This window comes from Staurois parvus, unplaced genomic scaffold (genome assembly GCF_062004578.1).
Source record: "Staurois parvus isolate SC_StPar_1 unplaced genomic scaffold, SC_StPar_1.0 ptg000243l, whole genome shotgun sequence".
Lineage (NCBI taxonomy): Eukaryota > Metazoa > Chordata > Amphibia > Anura > Ranidae > Staurois > Staurois parvus.
The window spans coordinates 1,919,297-1,943,131 of NW_028318039.1; the positions used below are offsets into that span (position 1 = coordinate 1,919,297).

The 23,835-nt window shown below is 42.0% G+C and overlaps 1 protein-coding gene across 12 annotated transcripts in view; it reads left to right on the plus strand.

Moving 5' to 3' along the window:
* Window positions 1–6,789: 6,789 nt before the first annotated feature.
* LMO7 (LIM domain 7) overlaps window positions 6,790–23,835 on the plus strand; it is a 230,400-nt gene continuing 213,354 nt past the window's right edge. For 4 of the 12 annotated variants that reach the window (XM_089680371.1, XM_089680372.1, XM_089680374.1 and 1 more), the window contains exons 1-2: window positions 6,790–6,869; window positions 21,581–21,655. In XM_089680371.1, coding sequence (XP_089536497.1) covers window positions 21,587–21,655 — 69 coding nt within the window. In that variant the 5' untranslated portion in view covers window positions 6,790–6,869; window positions 21,581–21,586. The remainder of the gene's footprint in view (window positions 6,870–21,580; window positions 21,656–23,835) is intronic. The other 8 variants (XM_089680377.1, XM_089680375.1, XM_089680376.1 and 5 more) reach the window with 3 other exon arrangements.

The following is a 23,835-nucleotide window of genomic DNA, read 5'->3' on the forward strand; positions in this document are numbered from 1 at the left end:
CCAGCAGCCTTAGCAGCTGTTGGCTTGTAGCTTTCAGTGAACTACCATCAGTAGTAGCGATCAGTAGATCACTGGTGCCATGCAGGTCTCCTGCAGACCTGTCAGAATATCTGCTTGATTGTACATCCCGTACAGGGAAGCAGATATTCTGACAGGTCTGCAGAAGACCTGCATGGCACCAGTGATCTACTGATCGCTGGTGTAATGCTTTACAGGCTCCTTTGGACCTACAGGCTCCTTTTACCTGCAAAAAAATTAGCATTTATTATTTTATTCCAAAAGGTGAAGTTATACTTTAAAGAGGAACTCTCCCCAGTTAATTTTGATCCTACAGTTGCAAGAAAAAGTATGTGAACCCCTTGGGATTCCGTGGAGTTTTGCAATAATTGGGCATAAAATGTGCTCTGAACGTCATCTAAGTCACAACTATAGAAGAACACAGTCTGCTGAACATAATACTACACAAACATTAGATGTTGCCATGGTTTAATTGCACATAACATGTAAACATTCACAGTGCAGGGAGGAAAAAGTATGTGAGGCCCTCGCTTAATGACTTCTCCCAGAGCTAATTGGAGCCAGGAGTGAGCCAACCTTGACTCCAATCAGTGTGATGATATTGGATGTGCTGCTGACAGCTGTCCTGCCCTTAAAAAACACACACCAGTTTTGGGTTTACTGGTTTCAAGAAGCACTGTCTGATGTGAACCATGCCTCGCAGAAAAGAGCTCCCAGAAGACCTACGATCAAGAATTGTTGACTTGCATGAAGCTGGAAAGGGTTACAAAAGTATCTCCAAAAGCCTTGATGTTCATGTGTCCACAGTAAGACAGACTGTCTACAAATGGAGAAAGTTTAGCAGTGTTGCTACTCTCCCTAGGCGTGGTCGTCCTGTAAAAATGACTGCAAGAGCACAGCGCAGAATGCTGCATGAGGTAAAGAAGAATCCCAGAGTGTCAGCTAAAGACCTACAGAAATCTCTGGCACATGCTAACATTTTTGTTGACACATCTACAATAAGGAAAACATTAAACAAGAATGGAGTACATGGGAGGACACCACGGAGGAAGCCATTGCTGTCCAAAAAGAAGATTGCAGCACTTTGAAGTTTGCAAAAGAGCACCGGGATGTTCCACAGCACTACTGGCAAAATATACTGTGGACAGATGAAATCAAGATTGAGTTGTTTGGGAAGAACACACAACACTATGTGTGGAGAAAAAAAGGCACAGCACACCAACATCAAAACCTCATCCCCACTGTGAAACATGGCGGAGGGAGCATCATGGTTTGAGGCTGCTTTGCTGCCTCAGGGCCTGGACGGATTGTTGTCATTGATGGGAAAATGAATTCCAGAGTTTATCAAGACATTTTGCAGGAAAACGTACGACCATCTGTCCGCCAACTGAAGCTCCGCAGAGGATGGGTGATGCAACAGGAAAATGACCCAAAGCATACAAGTAATTCAACAAAACAATGGCTGCAACAGCACAGAATACGCCTTCTGGAGTGGCCCAGTCAGAGTCCTGACCTCAACCCCATTGACATGCTGTGGCATGACCTTAAGAGAGCGATTCACACCAGACATCCCAAGAACATTGCTACACTGAAACAGTTTTGTGAAGAGGAGTGGTCCAAAATGACTCCAGATCGTTGTGCAGGTCTGATCTGCAACTACAGGAAACGTTTGGTTGAGGTTACTGCTGCCAAAGGAGGGTCAACCAGTTATTAAGTCCAAAGGTTCACATACTTTTTCCTCCCTGCACTGTGAATGTTTACATGTTATGTGCAATTAAACCATGGCAACATCTAATGTTTGTGTAGTATTATGTTCAGCAGACTGTGTTCTTCTATTGTTGTGACTTAGATGACGTTCAGAGCACATTTTATGCCCAATTCATGCAAAACTCCACGGAATCCCAAGGGGGTCACATACTTTTTCTTGCAACTGTAACTGTCTCTTACTTGGTCTTCTAGATTAGGGTGAAATAGCATACTCACCAGCTGACTGTATCCAGCTTTGTCCTGCAGGTATCTGCTAAAAGCTGCTACACTCTGCATCTTGAGCTGGCAATGTTTTTGCTGATGCCATCAGTTGATTGGTTGTGTCTTTTGGGTCTATCAGCCAGCCCTCTTATGATGTTCCACTGCGCATGCACAGTCTGTTCTACATAGCCCTAAAGCCTCCTGGGATGCAGGCCTGGATCTAAGGGGGTGCAGGGGTGGGCTGTATATTTATTTGCATTCACTAATCTGTGAGCAGGTCTGATGAGGACAATTGATGTAAGGGGGCATTCTGATTGGGACAGTTGATGTTAAAGCGGAGCTCCACCCAAAAGGGGAAGTTCCGCTTTAAGGACTGCTCCCCTGCTCCCCATTAAGGATTGGCACCTTTGGGGGGCGGGTACCCAAATTGGACAGGTACCCGCTTCCACTTCTGGTCTGATCGCCTAGGCCAGTGATGGGCAACCTTTTTTTTCAACTGAGCCAAATCTCGCCAAAACCACGACTGAAATTTATTTTGAGAGCCACATTTTTAAAACTGAAAATTCATCCCCCATATAGTAATTCATCCCCCATAGTAATTCATCCCCCATATAGTAATTCATCCCCCATAGTAATTAATCACCCATATAGTAATTCATCCCCCATATAGTAATTCATCCCCCATAGTAATTCATCCCCCATAGTAATTCATCCCCCATATAGTAATTCATCCCCCATAGTAATTAATCCCCCATATAGTAATTCATCCCCCATATAGTAATTCATCCCCCATAGTAATTCATCCCCCATAGTAATTCATCCCCCATATAGTAATTCATCCCCCATAGTAATTCATCCCCCATATAGTAATTCATCCCCCATAGTAATTCATCCCCCATATAGTAATTCATCCCCCATAGTAATTCATCCCCCCTATAGTAATTCATCCCCCATAGTAATTCATCCCCCATATAGTAATTCATCCCCCATAGTAATTCATCCCCCATATAGTAATTCATCCCCCATATAGTAATTCATCCCCCATAGTAATTCATCCCCCATAGTAATTCATCCGCCATATAGTAATTCATCCCCCATAGTAATTCATCCCCCCTATAGTAATTAATCCCCCATAGTAATTCATCCCCCATATAGTAATTCATCCCCCATATAGTAATTCATCCCCCCTATAGTAATTCATCCCCCATAGTAATTCATCCCCCATAGTAATTCATCCCCCCTATAGTAATTCATTCCCCATATTGTGTCAATTCACTTACCTTTGCTCCGCGCGTTCCTCTCGCCGTGTTCCCGCGCTGTTCTGGTCTTCAGGGCGGACTGTGAGAGGAGAGGAGTTTGTCACGCTGCCCCGCCTACATCCTGGCTGCCCCGCCTACATCCTGACAGCTGCAGAGTCCTGACTTTTGGGGCGGCCGCCCGAGAGGAGGGAGGGGAGCGGGCGCCCGGCACACAGAAGAGCCGCATTTAAGTTTGTAAAGAACCGCATGTGGCTCGCGAGCCGCGGCTTGACGACCACTGGCCTAGGCGATTGGAAGAGGAAGGTGTTTTCCCTCCCTCCCTGTAGTCTTTTGGGACAGTTCCCAGAAGACTACAGGACCATTCACAGAGCAGACCATTCACAGCTACTCGTGCATGCTCAGTGGGTACCCGGCTGTGAAGCCGCAAGCTATCACAGCCGAGTGCCCACACTGAAGATGCCGGCCTCCTGGAATACAGGACGGCTGGTGAAATGGGCAGTGGGGGACACACCACGGGACCAAGGAACAGGTAAATGACTGTTTTTTAAAAGTCAGCAGCTACAGTTTTTTGTAGCTGCTGACTTTTATTTTTTGACAGGGTGAGTGGAACTCCGCTTTAAGGGGGCAATTGATATAAAGCTGCAGTCTGAAGAGGGCAATGGATGTAAAGGGGCACTCTAATGAGGACAACTGATTTAAAGGGGCAATCTGATGGGAGCCCTGATTTTAAATGGTACTCCGATAAGAACACCTGATATAAGGGTGCACAGGTTTCTGATTATTCATCCTAACCTAATGACAGCCTGATACATGCTAATGTTCCCTGTTGATTTTGCACTACAAGTCAGACAATACTTCTGGGTTGGGAGTTATGGTACAGAATAATGCCAAGTGGACAAGGGAATACTGGTTCCCTGCATCTGTGATAGACTGTCAGTGACCCACATACTGTGTTGACAGTATGGCCCCCGACTTTTTTTAACTGCACCCCTAGATAAAGATCAGGCTAGATTCGGCCCTGCTGGGATGTGTGATGTGAATTTCCCACAATGATTAGGATGGGGGGACATCATCAATCACGCCCAGACGAGGAAGGTAAAAGTGTGGGCTGCACTCCACAGAAAAGGTATCCCCCTTAAAAATGTGAAATTTACTGAATAGGAAGGAGGAGGAGTAGCATGCTTGACAATATAAAAGAGCGTGAAGACCGCATTAAGTGCCCATTTGTACCAAAGCTTGCCAACAGCAACATTAGATCCTTCTAGTTGGTCAGTAGCAGTAGCCAGAACAAACTAATGTTGTTATATCCTGTGAGGCCATTCTCTGGCTGGGGGAACATGAGTGATTGTGCTACTAAAATCACACCAGATTAATCGCTAGTGATTGCTACATGCGTATTAGGCACAAAGCATTTCTAAGCTCCTAGATGCGGTTATTAGTATTTTTATTCTGCTCCTGAATGCTAAATAGTGTTTTTCTACAGTATGTGTCCATGCACTACTTTAGGCTATTAGCATTTTTGAGCTTCAGCGTCTAGGAGCAGAAAAAAAATTGTATTTGTAGAGTATTTTGGAGCGTTTTTCCAGCAGAAATAAATGTTAAATGCTCCTAAACTGCTCCTAACAGCTTTTTTCCCCCTCTACATGTACTATAAAAAAGCTAATAAAAAGCTAACAGTCCTAACTGCTCCTTCTGAACAATTCTACCCTTTGAGGACCGTAAGATTTTGGAACGCCTAAGAATCGATTTTTTGTTTTTAAAGTTCGTACACTTTAGTTGCTGTAACTAAGCCATTTCATGAAATAATTGGTAAAAAGCTAGATCCATTTGTTGATAAGAACTAATATTTTGACTCAAACCAAAAAAAAAAAGTATTTTAAGTTCTTAATCAGATGATACAGGCAATTAAAAACATGGGACAAATACGTCCCTTGGTCCTCAAAGGGTTTAAACATTACTTAAAAATGCTATTACCAATGTTTTTCATCCAGCATTTTTTGAGCTTAAAAAAACCGCTAGTGTGCATGGAGCCTTACCCAAGGTTCACACTTATGCAGCTTGCGTTTTGTGCATTTCTGCAATGCGTTTTTGCCACATTTTTTATGCGTTTTGCGGGGGGGGGTTTTTTCTTTTTTTTTTCATTTTTCTTGTTGCTAGGCTGATTTTAAATGCAAAACACATAAAAAATGCAGCAATAACACAATACTTGCTTTTCTGCAGCGTTCCTATTGAAGTCTATAGAACCAAAAATGCAACGTTTTGCGTGCAAAAACCCTTTTCAAAAAACGCACCAGGTGAAAACACGGAGGTGTGAACATGTTCCATAGAAAATCATGTTAAATGGACTGTACTGTGTTTCTGCAAAACGCTGCAGGAACCGCTTAGGTGTGAACCTAGGGTCAATGTTTGATCACACCGATCATTAGTAATTAATCCCTATGCCATGCTACATGCCTCTGCTCCCTATGTGTACTGATTGATTGCTAATTGCTGAGAACTGTCAAAAATTGTGTCAGGTCTGTGGATAACGGGGTACCGCCAGTCCTCCTGTATGGGGCCCAGGACAGCAGGAGGGCCCAGTCAGCTGGGAGAATTGGATGTGGTCAGGAAGTGTGATTGGTATGGCCGGGGGCAATTACTGGAACCGATCCCCTGTATTGCTCTCTCTACAGCAGCTGAAAGCTAGCTTCTTCTCCTTTCCCTCCCACTGGCTTTCAGCCAGCTTCCCTTCGGCAGCTGCAAGCACACATTAGGATGGAGAGTGGGGGAATATGTCACATTTACCAGCCCTTTTCTTTCCTTAATGAACACAATGAGTAATGGGTACTGATCAGGGGCGGACTGACAACTCATGGGGCCCCCGGGCAATAGGGGATCATGGGGCCCCTGTGTCCTTGCCCAAACTCAAAAAAGCCTATGAAAAAGGTACCAGGGGCATCTCATGGGGCCCCCTACTGACCCCGGGCCTTCGGGCACTGCCTGAGTTTCCAAATGGTCAGTCCACCCCTGGTACTGATCACCTACTGTGTTCATTCATAACTGAAGCGTAGTGAACTGTTTTTTTGGGGGGGAGAGGGGGTCCCCTTCCGGTTGGCTGTATGGGTCCCTGTGGTTTCTAACAGCACCCCTAATTGCGTGTGCCCAGTTTAATATACTTCAATATCTATTTAAGGGTGCTTATTCTTTTATAATAGAGATATCATCAGAGCAGCATGAAAAGTGAAGAGCACAGCATGCGCTCCTCACCCCTTCAATAAAGGGTTTGTGTGAGCCAGCTGGACTGGAAGTAATGCATTCTTAAATTCAAATACAAGCCATCTGATGGTACATATCACCTAGTGCAGATATATACAACGTCCCATCAGTGTGTAATATGGATCGGCAGTGACAGGTGAGCACAGCGCTGTACAACCCTGGATGGGAGCCGCTCTGCCAGCACATTGGCACTGGGCTGGCTGGAGGCACCGGACGGTGGGCGGGGCTGTGTGGGGCGTGGCTTTCCTATCCTCCAGCAGTCCGGAGAGAGACGGTGTGGGGGAAGGGCTGTAATTCCTGCTCACTGTTCTCTCACTCACCTGCAGCTGGGACAGACGGGATCCGAATCCACGGACGGAGCGCTCAGAGGTAAGACATGGATGGATACAATGTGTACTGTAATGTGTGATACCACACAGGACATCCGTGGGATGCCGGGAGCCGAGCGGAGAAGTTGAAGAAAGTTTGGTGCGGTGAGAGTCCTGACACTGAGCCCTCTGTGCGCCATCCATAGGAACTCATACATACCACTCACACCTCTCTTCTTATTACTGAGGGGGGGCTGGGAAGTTGTGTTACTGGGGGTGTTGGAAGGCTGGTTGTCTGGAGGGTTGGAAGGCTGGTTGTCTGGAAGACTGTGTCTGGGTGGTTGTATTTTTGGTAGTTTCTGTATCTGGAGGTTTGCATATCTGGATGGTTGGAAGGTTGTGTTTTTGGTTAGTTGTATGTTGGAAGTTTGTGTCTGGAAATTGTGTGTGTTTTGGAAGGTTGTGTGTCTGGAGGGTTGTGTTTTATGGTTAGTTGTATCTTGGAAGTTTGATCCTGGAAGGTTACATTTTGGAAGGTTCTGATCTCAGTGTCTGGAGGGTTTTGTTTGGTCAGTTGTGTCTGGATGGTCTGAAGATTGTATTTTGGAGGTTTCTGTATCTGGGTGTTGGATGATTGGAAAGTTGTGTGTTGGAATGTTGCTTGTCTGGATGGTTGGAAGGTTGTGTTTTTGGAAGTTTCTGTATCTGGAAGTTTGCATTTGGAAGGTTGTGTGTCTGGAAGGTTTTGTGTTTGGTCAATTGTGTGTATGGATGGTTGAAAGATTGTATTTTGGAGGCTTCGGTGTCTGGATGATTGGAAAGTTGTGTGTTGGAAGGTTGTTTTGGAAGTTTCTGTATCTGGAAGTTTGTGTCTGGAAGGTTTTGTGTTTTGGTCAATTGTGTCCCTGGATGGTTGCAAGATTGTATTTTGGAGGTTTCTGTATCTGGGTGTCTGGATGATTGGAAAGTTGTGTGTTGGAATGTTGCTTGCCTGGAAGGTTGTGTTTTGGATAGTTCTGTATCTGGAAGTTTGTGTGTTTGGATAGTTGGAAGGTTGTTTGTCTTTGGTCAATTGTGTGTCTGGATAGTTGGAAGATTGTATTTTGGAGGCTTCAGTGTCTGGATGATTGGAAGGTTGTTTTGGAAGTTTCTGTATCTGGAAGTTTGTGTTTGGTCAGTTGTGTCCCTGGATGGTTGGAAGATTGTATTTTGGAGGTTTCTGTATCTGGGTGTTTGGATGATTGGAAAGTTGTGTTGGAATGTTGCTTGTCTGGATGGTTGGAAGGTTGTGTTTTGGAAGTTTGTTTGTGTTTGGATTGTTGGAAGGTTGTTTGGTCAATTGTGTGTCTGGAAGATTGTATTTTGGAGGCTTCAGTGTCTGGATGATTGGTAAGTTGTGTGTTGGAATGTTGCTTGTGTGGATGGTTGGAAGGTTGTGTTTTAGAAGTTTCTGTATCTGGAAGTTTGGAAGGTTTTGCGTTTGGGCAATTGTATGCCTGGATGGTCAGAAGATTGTATTTTGGAGGTTTCTATATCTGGATGATTGGAAAGTTGTGTGTTGGAATGTTGCTTGTCTGGATGGTTGGAAGGTTGTGTTTTGGAAGTTTCTGTAAGTTTGGAAGGCTGTGTGTTTTGGAAGGTTGCATTTTTCTTTATCTGGGTGTCCGGAGGTTTGCATGTCTGGAAAGCTGTGTGTTTGGTCAGGTGCATGTTGGAAGGTTGTATTTTGGAAGTTTTGTATCTGGGTGTCTGGATGTTAGTATGTCTGGATGCTTGGAAGGTTGTGTGTTTTGGTTAGTTACGTGTTGGAGGACTGTGTGTCTGGAAAGTTGTATTTTGGAAATTTTTGTGTCTGGATGGTTGTGTGTTTGGTTAGTTGCGTGTTGGAAGCTTGTGTGTCTGGATGGTTGTGTTTTGGAAGTTACTGTATCTGGATGTTTGGGGGCCTGTGTGTTTGGATGGTTGGAAGGTTGTGTTATGGAAGTTACGGTGTCTGGATGTTTGGAAGCCTGTGTGTATGGATGGTTGCAAGTTTGTGTCTGGCAGGGGTGCTTCTGCTGCAACAGCCACAATGATTCCACTCCTCTGGGAAAGTGATGACAATCTGTATTTTCAGTCATAGGACACACCTTTTATCCCTCCTTGGTCACAGTGAATCACACAAAGCTGGACTATACCATTTTTTTAGGAGGATGGATGCCTAGAAGAATAGATAGCATTTTATAGATGTGCCTGGTGAGAATTACTTCCCAGTGTTGCCAGTTATGATTGGGTACTGTCTGGCTATCAAGCTTGTTGAAATTATTTTGCTCCACTGGAAAATGAAGCTTTGAGACATACTCTTACCTTTGCTAGTTCTGGCCAGTATGTTAAAAGACTGGACTATTAGCATTGCATTTCAGGGCACAAAAGATGTCCTTATTTCAGAGTTTCAGTGAGCTTCACAGCCAGGAAGCGCCTGCTGTTATCTGCAGTATTCTTAGTGATCATGATTGTGTGTCTGTCATTGCAATCAATTCAGGTATTGCTAACAATAACCAGGTACAATGTGGGTTAATTAATGACTGATAACAGTATTTGTGAGTGGGTTGACCATGGTGAAAATGACAGTTCTAGGCAGGAATAAACGAATGTCATCATTGTGTACAGTGCAAGCACTATAATCATAAGTAGAGCTGTGATTGTTTGAGGTGTATTGTTTGAGATATGTTGCCCTCATTAGTATGTAGTATTCTATGTTCTAGTGTTAGGGCACACCAATCTTCTTTGTAATGTAGAACACACAGTTGGGTGGTGAGTTGTGTGTCCAGTTATACTGGACTGTGGAGTTCCCCTCAGCTCCTGCATAGTACCTATGATTAACATATTCATTGCACCTTTGCTGTGGGAATCCCTTTATGCTGTCTTATTTTTATTCATGTAGGTATCTTTTGACTTTTTATTGCTTTACCATGCAATATTTACCCTTTGGTTTTATTTGTAGAATGATGTCTTTGTATAACACAGCTGTTCAGTTAATGACATCAAGTACTGATCTGCTTCTTTTATGCTTTTGTGATCTACATTTGTTTTACATTGTTTCACACGTCTGTATTTGCAACAAGTTGTTCAGATCATACTAAACATGTTGCTAAGGTTAAGTGACTTTGCAGAGGCCCATGTTAGTTTTCCCAACTGACTTGGTTCACACCTGTGGTTTTTAGGGCATTTTGCATAAACGCACTACAGTCCATTTAACATGGTTTTCTATGGGACATGTTCATATCTGTGTTTTTTTTTTTTTTTTTTTTTTTTTTTTTGGCCCCTGCATTTTTGGACAGGGTCAAGGATCTTTTCTAAATGAAACATGGTGCATTTTTTCAGTAGACTTCAATGGACACACTATACATTTTCAATGCATTGTCTTTACCTGCATAACAACAAAATAAGAAAAATGCATAAAAAAATGTGAAAAGGTGTGTTCAAAAATAACTGCAGAAATAGATCAAAAGCAAGCCGCATAGGTGTGAACCAGGCAATAAAGCTTCCAAATACCAATGTCTATGTTTTGGATAATTTGTTTAAAGTGTTACTAAACCCACAACAGTAAAATCAGTCTGTATATGCAGTAAAGCATGCTTGATATACTCACTGTGGAACCTAAGGGGTTAATTTTCTGCATTGTGTAAAAAGGCCATTTGATCCTGTTTTCTCTGCCCCTCCTCTTGTTCAAATGTCCATTTGATAAGGCAGACTAAACCTGTAGCCACATGCTTAGTTTAGTGCATTGCTAGAGAGGTAGTTTTTTTTCTTTTCTTGGGAGAGTGCATGTGATCAGCACAGGGCCAATCAGCACTGTCCAGACAGAGGTCAGGGGTTTTCCATCCTCCTAGAGAAGAAAGAAAACTCCTCCTACAAGCTTTAACCAGTGCTCTGCGGAAGTCACAGGTCTGCTATATTATTATTATTATTATACAGGATTTATATAGCGCTAACTGTTTTCTCAGCGCTTTACAATATACTGCTGATGAGAAAAGGTATTTAGCAGTTTATATTTACTAAAATAATTGAATTTCCATGTTCTGCGAGCTGTGGGACACCAGATATAGTGAATGCAGGGTCCTGAGTTTAGTAACACTTTGAAGTAACAGACAGTGATTAAAACCTGACAGATGTTCTAATCCCTCTCCACCCTATCAAAAAATGATTTGTGCTTTATAGCCACAGTGCCATCCACTTTTATTCGGTCACACTTTTTTTTTTTTTTTTTTTGCTGCGTTTCTGAAAGAGCACCGAAGATGCAGCATCCAGGACTTTCTGTGTACTTTCAAAAAATGCAGGAAAAATTGCAACCTAATAGGTGTTTTTTTTCCCATTTTGGATATAGGAAGGCAGGGTTAAAACCCCTGAATGGTGGAGGTTTTTTTTTCTTGTTTTTTTGCCATCTGTGTGATTTCTCCACTTCCTGTCCCATATCCAAAACAGGAAGTGTGTGAAAATTCCGCTAAAGTGGAGAAATCCCTGGTTGTCACTAGAACTCGTGTCCTCATTGGAAGACGTCTCTACCATTCCTGCTCTGGGGACGACCCAACATTTGTAATATTTTTACTTTTCACTTTTGACGATTATTAATGGACAAAAAATTGCTTTTAGTTATACTTTAATGTTTCTTCTTTTAGTATTTGTAGGGAAGGGGATTTTTAAGTGTAAGTAAACCCTAACAAAGAACTACGGTAATCTTATTTGCTTCCTTTTGGCCTGCCCAATATTTATAACTGTTTCTGTTTGGTGTATAAAATGCTTGCCAATCCTGACAGAATTCTTGAGAGCTCATAATTTACCTGATGGAGTTATAAACTCTGTTCTGCTGAAATCCTAAACTGTGTTGCCATCCCTGCCAAAGTTCTCAGCTGTTGGACTACAGAACACCTCCTCCCCTCACTTGTATAGAGGTGAGGGGGTGCTCTGTAGTCCAGAAGGGTACATATAAGCAGCGCTGCTTAATATTTCAGTCCATCACAGGCACTGCTTTGTCAACTCAGATAACATTAGAAGCTCACTGGATGGCTGGTGTGTGTTTTGTCATTGCAGCATTTTTAAGTGATAAAACAGGTGGATGTGTGCCTGTATTGCAGAGATGTACTATTTGTTTTTTCATCCAGACATACACTTAATGTGTCTATTATGTACAGTCAGTGAGAGTTGTCATCGTAGTGCAGTATATTACATTTTTGCTCATTCACACACTATTCATTACCCATGTGCAAAAGGCTGTCTACATGCACAGGTGCTTCGTGCAGGCAGCCTGTTCAAATAGATGGCTGCATGACATCCAGCAATGTACAGCTATGTGGGACTGATGCATGGATCAGAATGCTATCTGTCTGCTTTTTGATGTGTGCATCAGCCCTGCACACATGTACATACAGGGATACAGATTCCAAAAAGCTATCATGAAGAGAGGATTTCCCTTAAAACACATGATAAAGAACATGTGCAGTGGACCTGGCGTTTTTGGTGTTGGATTATACTGGTGTGCTAACATATACTGGTGTTTGTCAGGATAACATTTTGCTTTTATTATATTAATAAATTATATAGGAAGATAATGCACTAGGGTGGTGCACTTTTTTTTTTTTTTTTTTTAATAGTGCCTGTATAAAACACGTGTGCCTCCAATGCAGGTAACTGATAGGAGTACAATCCAACAAACTATATAATATATACTATATTGCCAAAAGTATTGGGACATTATTATTATACAGGACATATATAGCACCAACCGTTTGCGCAGCACTTTACAAAATGAAGGTAGACATTACAGTTACAATACAATTTGGTACAAGAGGAAACAGAGGGCCCTGCTCGTTAGAGCTTACAATCTAGGAGATCCCTCCAAATCATTGGATTCAGGTGTTCCAATCACCTCCATTGCCATAGGTCAGGGGTGGGCAACTGTGGCCGTCCAGCTATTGTAGAACTACAAGTCCCATGAGGCATTGCAAAACTGAATGTTACAAGCATGACTCCAAAGGCAGAGGCATGATGGGACTTGTAGTTCACCAACAGCTGGAGGGCCACAATTGCCCACCCCTGCCATAGTTGTATACAATAAAGCTCCTAGGCATGCAGACTGCTTCTACAAACATTTGGGAAAGAATGGGTCGCTCTCAGGAGCTCAGTAAATTCAAGCATGGTACCATGATATGTTGCCATCTGTGCAATTTGTCTATCTGTGAAATTTCCTTGCTACTAAATATTCCATGGTCAACTGTTAGTGGTATTGTAACAAAGTAGAAGCAACTGGGAACAACAGCAACTGAGCCACAAAGTGGTAGGCCACGTAAAAAATGACAGAGCGGGGTTAGCGCATGCTAAAGCCCAGAAGTAGCCAACTGTCTGCAGAGTCAATAGCTAAAGTCCTCCAAACTTCCTGTGGCCTTCAGATTAACATAACCGTGCGTAGAGAGCTTCATGGCATGGGTTTCCATGGCTGAGCAGCAGCATCCAACCATTTATATCACTGATTGCAATGCAAAGCATGGGATGCAGTGGTGTAAAGCACGCAACCACTGGACTCTAGAGCAGTGGAGACATGTTCTCTGGAGTGACGAGTCACACTTCTCTGGCAATCTGATGGACGTGTCTGGGTTTGGCAGTTGCCAGGAAAACGGTACTTGCCTGAGCCTAACTGCCAAGTGTAAGGTTTGGTGGAGGGGGGTTATGGTGTGGGCAGAGTGGACTTGATTTAAATAAAGTTGATTTAAATCACTAGTGAAAAGGCTTGATTTAAATCCATAATTTTTAAAGAGCAACTGTCATCTTTGTCTCGCAGCAGCTCCTCTTCTGACTCACTGTGGACTCACTGACAGTCCTATTCACTTGAATGGGACAGCTGGTGATACGGAAGTGACAGAACAAGGTGAGGGACGTGGGGGCAGCAGGTAAGTGGATGCCCGCTAACAAGCGCTGCCATGATGGATCTAAAATGACAGGTGCTCTTTAAATGTAAGGAATCTGACTCATTCATGCTGGTAGTTAGAATATTTAATATTTGCAAACCAAATGAAGGTTTCCTTTTTAGAATAATAAGCTGTCAGGTTAGTAAAACAGCGATATCAGAACTGATTTTAGGTTAATAGGTTAATCACACATAGCTGAACTATGGAAATTCTTTTATTTCATGTTTTTTTTTCTCATGGTTACTGTGAAATTGTGTGAATACATCAATGCAGTGCATGTTATATCAGCTTGCAGAGCTTGAATTCGTTGAATGAGTTTACCAAAAATGTAAATATTGCAGAATATACAGCCTCATGCTACATAACTAAGCTCCATTTCATATAATAAACTAAATTATGAATGTATCTTAAATAGAAAACTATCTTTAGCTAGATTTTTACTCCAAAAGCATTTTATTAAAATAGAAATAAAAAAAATCTGATTTAAATAAAATTAAAAAAAACTTTTAAATTCCAATTTTTATTTTTTTTAATCAATTTTTATCCACCCTGGGTGTGGAGTTTTCAGGGGTTGGGCTTGACCCCTTAGTTCCAGTGAAGGGAACTCTTAAGGCATCAGCATACCAAGACATTTTGGACAATTTCATGCTCCCAACTTTGTGGGAACAGTTTGGGGATGGCCCCTTCCTGTTCCAACATGATTGCGTGCCAGTGCACAAAGCAAGGTCCATAAAGACATGAATGAGCGAGTTTGGGGTGGAGGAACTTGACTGGCCTGCACAGAGTCCTGACCTCAACACGCTAGAACACCTTTGGGTGGTGTCGGATGGACCAAAACATGATGTCCCTGAGGTGTTCTATTTAGGTCAGGCGAGCGTGGGGGCCATTCAATGGTATAATTTCCTTCATCCTCCAGGAACTGCCTGCATACTCTTGCCACATGAGGTCGGGCATTGTCGTGCACCAGGAGGAACCCAGGACCCACTGCACCAGCGTAGGGTCTGACAAAGGGTCCAAGGATTTCATTCCCATACGTAATAGCAGTTGGGGTGCCATTGTCTAGCCTGTAGAGGTCTGTGCGTCCCTCCATGGATATGCTTCCCCAGACCATCACTGAACCACCATCAAAATGGTCATTCTGAACAATGTTACAGGCAGCATAATGTTCTCCACAGCTTCTCCAGACCCTTCCATGTCTGTCACATGCCCTCAGGGTGAACCTGCTCTCATGGGTGAAAAGCACAGGGCGCCAGTGGCAGACCTGACAATTCTGGTGTTCAATGGCAAATGCCAATCGAGCTCTATGGTGCCAGGCAGTGAGCACAGGGCCCACTAGAGAATGTCGGGCTCTCAGACCATCCTCCTGAAGTCTGTTTCTGATTGTTTTGGTCAGAAACCTTCACACCAGTGGCCTGCTGGAGGTCATTTTGTAGTGCTCTGGCAGTTCTCATCCTGTTCCTCCTTGCACAAAGGAGCAGATACCAGTCCTGCTGATAAGTTAAGAACCTTCTACGGCCCTGTCCAGCTCTCCTACAGTAATTGCCTGTCTCCTGGAATCTCCTCCATGCTCTTGAGACTGTGCTGGAAGACACGGCAAACCATCTGGCAGTGGCACGTATTGATGTGCCATTCTGAAGGAGTTGGACTGCCTGTGCAACCTCTGTAGGGTCCAGGTATCACTACTCAGTAGTGACACTGACCCTAACCAAATGCAAAACTAGTGAAAAACAGTTAGAAAAGAGAAGTAGGGGAACAAATGTCAGTGGCCTCCACCTGTAAAATCTTTCCTGTTTTAGGCATCATCTCATTGTCGCCCATCTAGTGTGCCTGTTAATTTCATTAACACCAAAGCAGCTGAAACTAATTAACAACTCCCTCTGCTACTTAACTAACCAGCTTAATATCCCAGGAGTTTTTGACTTGATGCTATACATTAAAAAGTGTTCCCTTTTTTAAATTTTTTTTTTTCAGGTGTGTGTTTAGTTATCCTCGTTGCCTTAGTTGTGGCCTCACTAGTACCACTAGCAGTGACATAACAAGCACCAGTAGTCTATGCCACAAACAAACAGGATAGGTTTACATGGGTAGATATCACTCATTCCACAATCTAATAGATTTTTCTGTCCATGCTAAATAGCATGGATGGTGGAATCTCCTCTGCTGAGTATTCTATTTTGACAGTCAGCTCTTGCAAGTGCTAAACACATACATTGATTGCATCTGATTGGCAGCAGTCACTGTTTGGCCAATTAATATTCAAACTGGCTCCTTCATTCTTTCTTTTTTTTTTTTTTTTTTTTTTTTTTTGTATTTAGTTCATTTAAGTTTGCTGAGTCAAGTGATACCAGCAGGGCCATCCACAGCTCATATTTTGGACAACTTTAGCAGAAATTGGCTGAAATTTGAGCAAAGGTGTAGCCATCTTAAAAGCATGTTCATTTTGTATGTTTTTCCTATGGAGGGACATGCTGATAAGCAGTGAAAGCAAGGACACTCTATTATGACCAGTTGGTTCCCCATGTACAGGACACTTTTCATGGACACTGTTCACATTTTGTACCCATTGTTATTTTTTGTAACATAGTTTTACTTGCATTTAACCATTGTTATATTCATTAGCACAACCTTACTTGCTTTTAAAGGTCTTTGTATGTATTTATATTCGATCGATGCAGAATCAGTGTTGGTAAATAATTTAAACACGCACCTTCTGTAAGGAAAAATCCTGTTTTTATTTTATTTTTATTTCTCTTAACCATGATTACATCTTTGAAATGAGCACAGGTTCACCATACTTAACACTCACTCTGTAAAGAAAACATGCATTTGCTGGGCGAACACCCTTATTTCTTTAGTACATTTTATAATAAATATATATTTTGAAGTTTACCTTTTTACTATGCACCATTTTTGTGCTACTGTTACCACAAAGTCCTTAATGATGTTGGATGTACTACACAAGAAAAAACACTGTTGTAGATCTAAAGTCAGTACAAGAAAGAGACCGCTTTTTCCACATAACGTTCCCTGGTTGCTAAGTTGCTGGGAATGTTGGCACACACATCATGTGAAGGTCTTGTAATTACTAAGTAATGACTCTGCACTGCATTGTAAACAAAGTTGTTTGTTTTTTCATCTGTTGTGATTGTCCCATCTCAGGTATTACTTTTCTGTTTACTATTCCACTTAGAAAACACACTTCCTATGTAAGTGGTTCTTCGGCTGACCACAGATCTCTCACTCAGAATGAAGGGTGTGGAGAGATGTGCCTGACCTGATGAACTGTTGGACCCACCATGTTCTACTCTACTTTTATTTGTGCACTTTTTCTGTGGAGGGAGAAACATTCTTTTCGCCTTTTTTTTTTTTTTTTTTTTTCTATAGTAAGGGGAATAATCAGAAAGCTGTTGTGTACAGGTTTTCCATGAACATTATTCTGTCACTTGAAAGTGCTTGTTCATGCTATCCCTTTTGACCTATACATGGACCTAATTTCTGCAATAGATGCTCATATTACTCATGAGTTTTCCTTTAATTTGAGATGTATGGACACCCTTGACCACATTATTAGTGCATGAACATATTGGACTGTTGTGGAGGATGTCTGCTTATTTTATGACCAGTCTTGTCCTTGATGGGTGAAATTCATTCTTGATCTAGCAGTCATCTAGAATCTTAGTAAAGCAGTGTTTTCCTGCTCTTTTGTACCATCTTTGGTCATATGTTGGCTGTAGATGGAACTGGTCAAGCGACGAGATGATTTGTTTGACTGAGCATGAGGTTTGTTGAAAAGGTTTTCTGGCATGCTGAAGAGAATGTCTTTTATGTTTTTGATAATTGACACATTTCCTTACTCAGAATTGCCCTTTTATGATTGTCGATGTCTGAACAGGTCTGGCCAATATACTTCTCTTTCCCAGCTACATGAGTACCAGATTTTGTTGATGCACTTTATATAGTACAATTAAAGTATAACCGGAAGTAAAACAGAGTGAAGATAAATTAGCGCAGCATAGTGGTTAACGTTTTGGCCTAGCAGCACTAGTGTCACCTGTTTGATTCCTAATCACAGCACTACTTGCCTGGTGTTTGCATGTGCTCCCTGTGCCTGGTTTCCTCTGGGTAATCCAGTTTCCTGCCACACTCCAAAGACATGCTGGTAGGTTAATTGCATCCGGTCTAAAATTGGCCCTAGTAATAGTATGTCTATGTATGTGAGTTAGGGACAATAGATTGTAAGCTCCTTGAGGGCGGGGACTCATGTGAATGTACAATATATATGTAAAGCGATGTGTGAATTGATGGGGCTATAAGTAGCTGTAATAATTAGAACACCTGTCAGTTTTTATTGTCGTCTGTCCCATTAGGGCAAGTCACCCTCTCGATTTGTCCTGCTTTACTGTTATTGAAAGTGAAAGTAAAAAATCCCAAACACAAAGTTGTCCGCTAAACTTTAATAAAGGGGAAATAGAGGAATTCCATCGCTTTGAAGATATTTACTCACTTCCTGTTTTGACTATTGGACAGGATTTAAAAAGAATTCCTCCACCCTCTGACATATAAACTAACAGGTAGACCCCTCCGTTGCTCTGTGTAGGGAAAAAAAGTTTTGCCTTTTTTTGTTCTACTTTAAAATGAAAATTCACTCTACAGAACAGTCACTTAGTTGTGAACGTTTATATATGTGTGTGTGTGTGTAATTTTTTTTTTTCCTTATGTCGGGTAATCCTATCCCCCCCCAAAATTTCCCTTGTGCTGGGAGGACATTTAATTAAAATCTTTTGTTCTGCACAGCTCCACATTTCCTCTGATCTCCATGGTACAGTGCTTTGGAGGGACTCAGAGACTTGACTGGTGATAACTTTGGGTGGTTCCTGATCAAGTGATTCCCATGGTTAACCTTTTCACTGCATCACCATAACAGTCAGTGGGTTAAAGCAAACCTATGGCCACAGGTTTGTTAAATTGTAACTATGCTTGTTTTGCAATTTTATGTAGAAGTAATCTAGGCAAGTTGGAAGCCACCTGCCATCTGCACTCCCTGTTGTGATTTTTTTTTTTTTTTTTTTTGAGGAGCCTTCTAATTATATTGAGGTAAATTTTAGTAGATTTGTGAGCATGTGGAGAAAACACATCCAATACTGGATAACTAAAGCATATCTAAACCCAATAGCAAAAATTGATAGAGCATTTTACCGGTGCTTAGATGTGGTGGCTGTATTTTCTATTTCACACTTGTGTGTTTTTTTTTTTTTTTTGTTTTTTTTTAACCTGGTAGTCCTGCCATTAACTTGCTTCCTGAGCTAGGATGCCAGTTGAACTAAGCAGTGTTGTCACCCTAGTACTACATACTACCATCTCTTCTCCAGAACAGGGGGATGTGTTTTGTAGCCAACATAAAGAACGATGCTAATGCCACTCCAAAGGCAGAGAGTACAGGATGCTATTGGCTCACTATTTATTTTTGTAGTTGTTGAACAGCTATGATGAAGGACTTTCATGTATTTACAGACCAAAAGGGAGCAAAAAGGAGACCTTTATTAGAATTTACACTTTAATTCCCAAAGGCAATATGCAGCCTCTGGGTGAGTGGGCTTTAATGCTAAGTTGCCACATATATGCATCCTTGGACAACAGTTTACTTTGCTCACTCCTAGGACAGAAACCTCCTGATGAATACTTGCAATTGGGAGTTTCAGATCAAGTGACCACCAATCACAGTGGTCACATGACCAAAATGCCCTCCTCCGCCTCCTGGCAGAAAGGTTGCTGCTGTTACTGACCCTGTATCCTTTCTGACAATTCCAGTCAAGAAGAGCTGATGCCAGACATCAGGAGGAAACTTCAGAATCCTCCTGCTAGTCACAGATCCCCCTTACCGTACCTTACTTCCTTAAACTGAACCTCTCCAAAACTGAGTTTCTTGTCTTCCCCCCAGCCCGGACACCACCCCCCATTGACTTCTCTATCACATCCAATAACGCTACCATCAAACCCGCCCCGCAGGCCAGAGTACTTGGTGTCATTCTGGACTTCAACATATCCTTCCAGCCCCAAGTCCAATCTTTACCAAACTTGTGCAGACTCCACCTCCGCAACATCGCCAAAATCCGCACGTTCCTAACTCCAGAAACCACTAAACAGCTCATCCACTCCCTCATCATATCACGACTCGACTACTGCAACTCCCTCCTCACTGGCCTGCCTCACCGCTGGCTATCCCCGCTTCAGGCGATCCTGAATACGGCTGCCAGACTCATTCACCTTTCCAACCGCTCCATCTCCGCCACCCCCCTCTGCCAATCCCTCCACTGGCTTCCGATTGCGCAACGGATCAAATTCAAAATCCTAACGCTGACGTACAAAGCTGTCCACCACACTGCCCCGAACTACATCACTGACCTAATATCCAAGTACTGCCCAGCACGCACACTCCGCTCCTCACAAGACCTCCTTCTCTCTAGTTCCCTGGTCTCCTCCTCCCATGCCCGCCTCCAGGACTTCTCCAGGGTGTCATCCATCTTCTGGAACTCCCTGCCCCAACCCATCAGATTATCACCTACTCTCCTCTCCTTGAGGCGCACCCTGAAAACCCATCTCTTCAGGGAAGCCTACTCCACCCCCTGCTAACTTGCCAACCTCCTCCACTCTGCCTACCACCCCATCCCCCACAGCTATCTCCTCCTGTGCCACCATCTCCTCCCTCCTAGATTGTAAGCTCGAAAGAGCAGGGCCCTCAATCCCCTCATGTTTTGCATTGTATTGGTATTGTTCTGTCACATGTTCTGTCCCCCTCTGTAATGTACAGCGCTGAGCGAACTATTGGCGCTTTAAAAATACTGTATAATAATAATAATAATAATAATAATACCGACATGCAACAAGGAGAATCTGTTTGAGTTTTAGTCATGCAGATTTTTTTTTCTGGCCAGCGCCAAATCATTCCTTTGTGCCCAACACATTTTTCCTGCAGTTTTGATTTGCACTTTGGAATGAAATATAAAATATATATATATATATATATATATATATATATATATATATATTATAATTTTTATTTTTTTTTTTTTTTTTTACAGCCTGCAGGAATGAGTTTAATGATTTTTGTGTTGCAGTTAGAGCAATTGTGTGCAGGGATACTAACAGTTATAATATTGTAAACACATTCTGATAGTCCTTATCATTGTTACAATACCAGACCACATCTTTCAGCACTTGCTTGCTGTTGCAATGGAAGGAGTGACAATGCTTACAATTTACCGAGATCTTAGATGCTGAAAAAGATCGGTAAGCTACTGAGAACAAAGCAGTTAAGTGTAAAATGAAGGTTAGAAGTTAATTTTATGAACTATGCTAAAAACACATCATACACACATCTGGCTATTTCTCTTATGACAAATGTATATTCAAAATATTTTTAAAAACCAAATACAAACTGAAGGACTAGGCATCAGTCACCACTAGGACACAGCAATCCACCCTGGAGCTGCACTGCAGTGATCTGTGATAAAATGCAGGCAATTGGACTGGATTGCAGACCGCACTGTACAGCGACATGAAGTGGCACTTTTTTTGTTGTGCGATTAAAAAAAAAATGTAGCTGTTTGATGCGCTGAATCGCACACCACACCTCCCACCTACTGCCGGCTCACTGCAGCTTTAATGAGCAGCTGTTGCTCAGTTAACCACTGGTTTTCTTTATGGCAGCTGACACATTTATTTATGAAAGGGCTCTAAACATGTGGAAAAAATATTTTTATTATAACACGCAGTCATGTGGTAATTTCTGTATTGAAATGTTTATCGGTTTCTGTTTTTTTTTGTCCCCCAGATAGCCATGGAGTGGAATGAAAATTCGGAAATCTCATGTGATTTAGCATTTTCAGAGGCACAGAGATGGATACAGGTGAGGCTGTTAATTATGTCTTATAAATTACTGCTTTTCATTAGTTTCAGGTATATATGTGTGCATGAATGACTAGAGTTGTATGCGTGCTTCCTAATGCAGGAAAGAAGGCGTTTGTTAGTTTTCTAGGCCCAGCTATGAAATGTAAACAATTTTCAGGATCCCTTTCCGTATAGGGAGAAGGTATTTGTAGTTTAGATTACTGAAAGTTTGCTGAGCAACCTAAAGAATTTAACTGTATGCAAAAAAATTGTCTAACGGAGTTGAGAATAGGTAACCAATTTTCAATTAAGGCTGAACTCCAGCCAGGTATTAAAAACACTGAAATTTGCATTTTTGTTTTGTATAGAAAAAAAAAATGTAAGTGTATTGTGAGACCTTGCTAGCTACAGGATCGTTAAAGAAGGGAAAAACACACCTGTTTTGCTCTCTTGCGGCACAAAATGGCAAGGTGTTATGCAGGCCATACACTGTTCGAATTCTGAACGATTTTTGCATGAAAATCGGACCTAAGAATATTTGGCCGATTTTCGCTCTGTTAGTGGGGCAATGGCATCGCTCGATTTTTGTGGTTCCTCATTTTGTTTATCGGGCATGCTGGAAAATTTGTGAAAAACAAACGATTTTCGAAATCATTAGTGGCACCATCGGATTACAGAACGAACGACGTTTCACTTTCCAGCTGAAAAATCGTTCGGAATTCGAACCATGTATGGCCTGCATTACTCCTTCACACTTCTGTACAACTACAACTGTAGAAACTGGGAAGTGTGTGTTTTTTTTATATTTTTTTTTTTTGTTTGATATCTGGCTTTGTGTCAGTCTCTTCTATATGCCTATAAAGCAGCACTTAGCCTGGGAAAGGAGGAGAGGAAAGCTTGGCATTCTAAACAAATCTGGCTCTGCTGTATGCATGTGTGTGGGCAGAAGGAGAGAAGACACTGCCTACGTACAAGTTGGAAAAGTTAACAGGTTGTGTGCAGATGTGTAAATTTTGGGACAAAATTGCAAATCCCTTGGCAGGTAAAATATCACTTATATTTAATTCAGGTGTGTTTTTTTTTTTTTTTTTTCTTTAGTTGTAAGGCCTATGCACCTTTCCTTAAAGGATAGTTCAAGACTCATGTAGGTGTGTTCTGTAAATCCTGAATTGTATCTGTATCCTTACAATGCTGTTAGGGAGCATGTATTTTGTGCGGGTATGTACTGTATGCAATCACTGCTTGTAATCGCTCACTGTGCTGACAGCTATGAATACCTGTGGCTGTCGGCGGCCTGTCATAGTGAATAGTCCAGCAACCGCACTTAGCCCCTGAGAGCCACAGCAGGAATCTGATTCCTGCCACTACAATTCCCATTGGCCCCAATAGCTGATGTGAATGTAGCCTAAAGGGAATTGCCTTCTTGATTAGTTGTCCCTGGAATAAGTGCTCCTATTGAAAGATTTACCTTTTTTCCTTACTGTATAATTGAGTATTTGAGATAGAGATGTGTATGTATGTGTGTATGTGTATATGTGTGTGTGTATATATATATATATATATATATATATATATATATATATATATATATATATATATATATAATTATAATAAAATTACACACACACACTATTGCCAAAAGTATCGAGATGCTTGCCTTTACACGCACATGAGCTTTAAAGTGGTTGTAAATGCAATATAAAAAAAATTTACTTTTTGCCATAAATACATTTTAATGTAAACATACATACAGCTGTGAGTGTAGCTCAGAAAAATGCTCCCTTAGCTTGTCTCAGCCCTCCAAAAACTGCTGGTCTGTGGGGGCGGCTTAGGACCAGAGAATAGTAGGCGGAGATGTGATGTCACACAATCCATCAGTCATACACACCCTCCAGCCTCGTCTCAAGAACGTGCACAGCTATCTGACATCTCTGTGTGTGAGCATGTCGCCTGAGTACAATCAGGGCAATACAGTGGTGCCAGTGACTGTCAGCTCTGCTTACAGAACAGGATCTGTGCTAATCAGGAGAAGGCTGGTAGGAGTAGGAAGGGGTTATTGTTAAAATCCTAGGAATCCTGCAGCCTAAAGTGGCAGTGTGGATCAGGAAACATTCTTATGTAAAACTCTGTAAACAGCAATTCACAAGCTAGGTGCTGTGAATAGAGCAGGACAATAATCAGCTGTCAGCAGACATACCT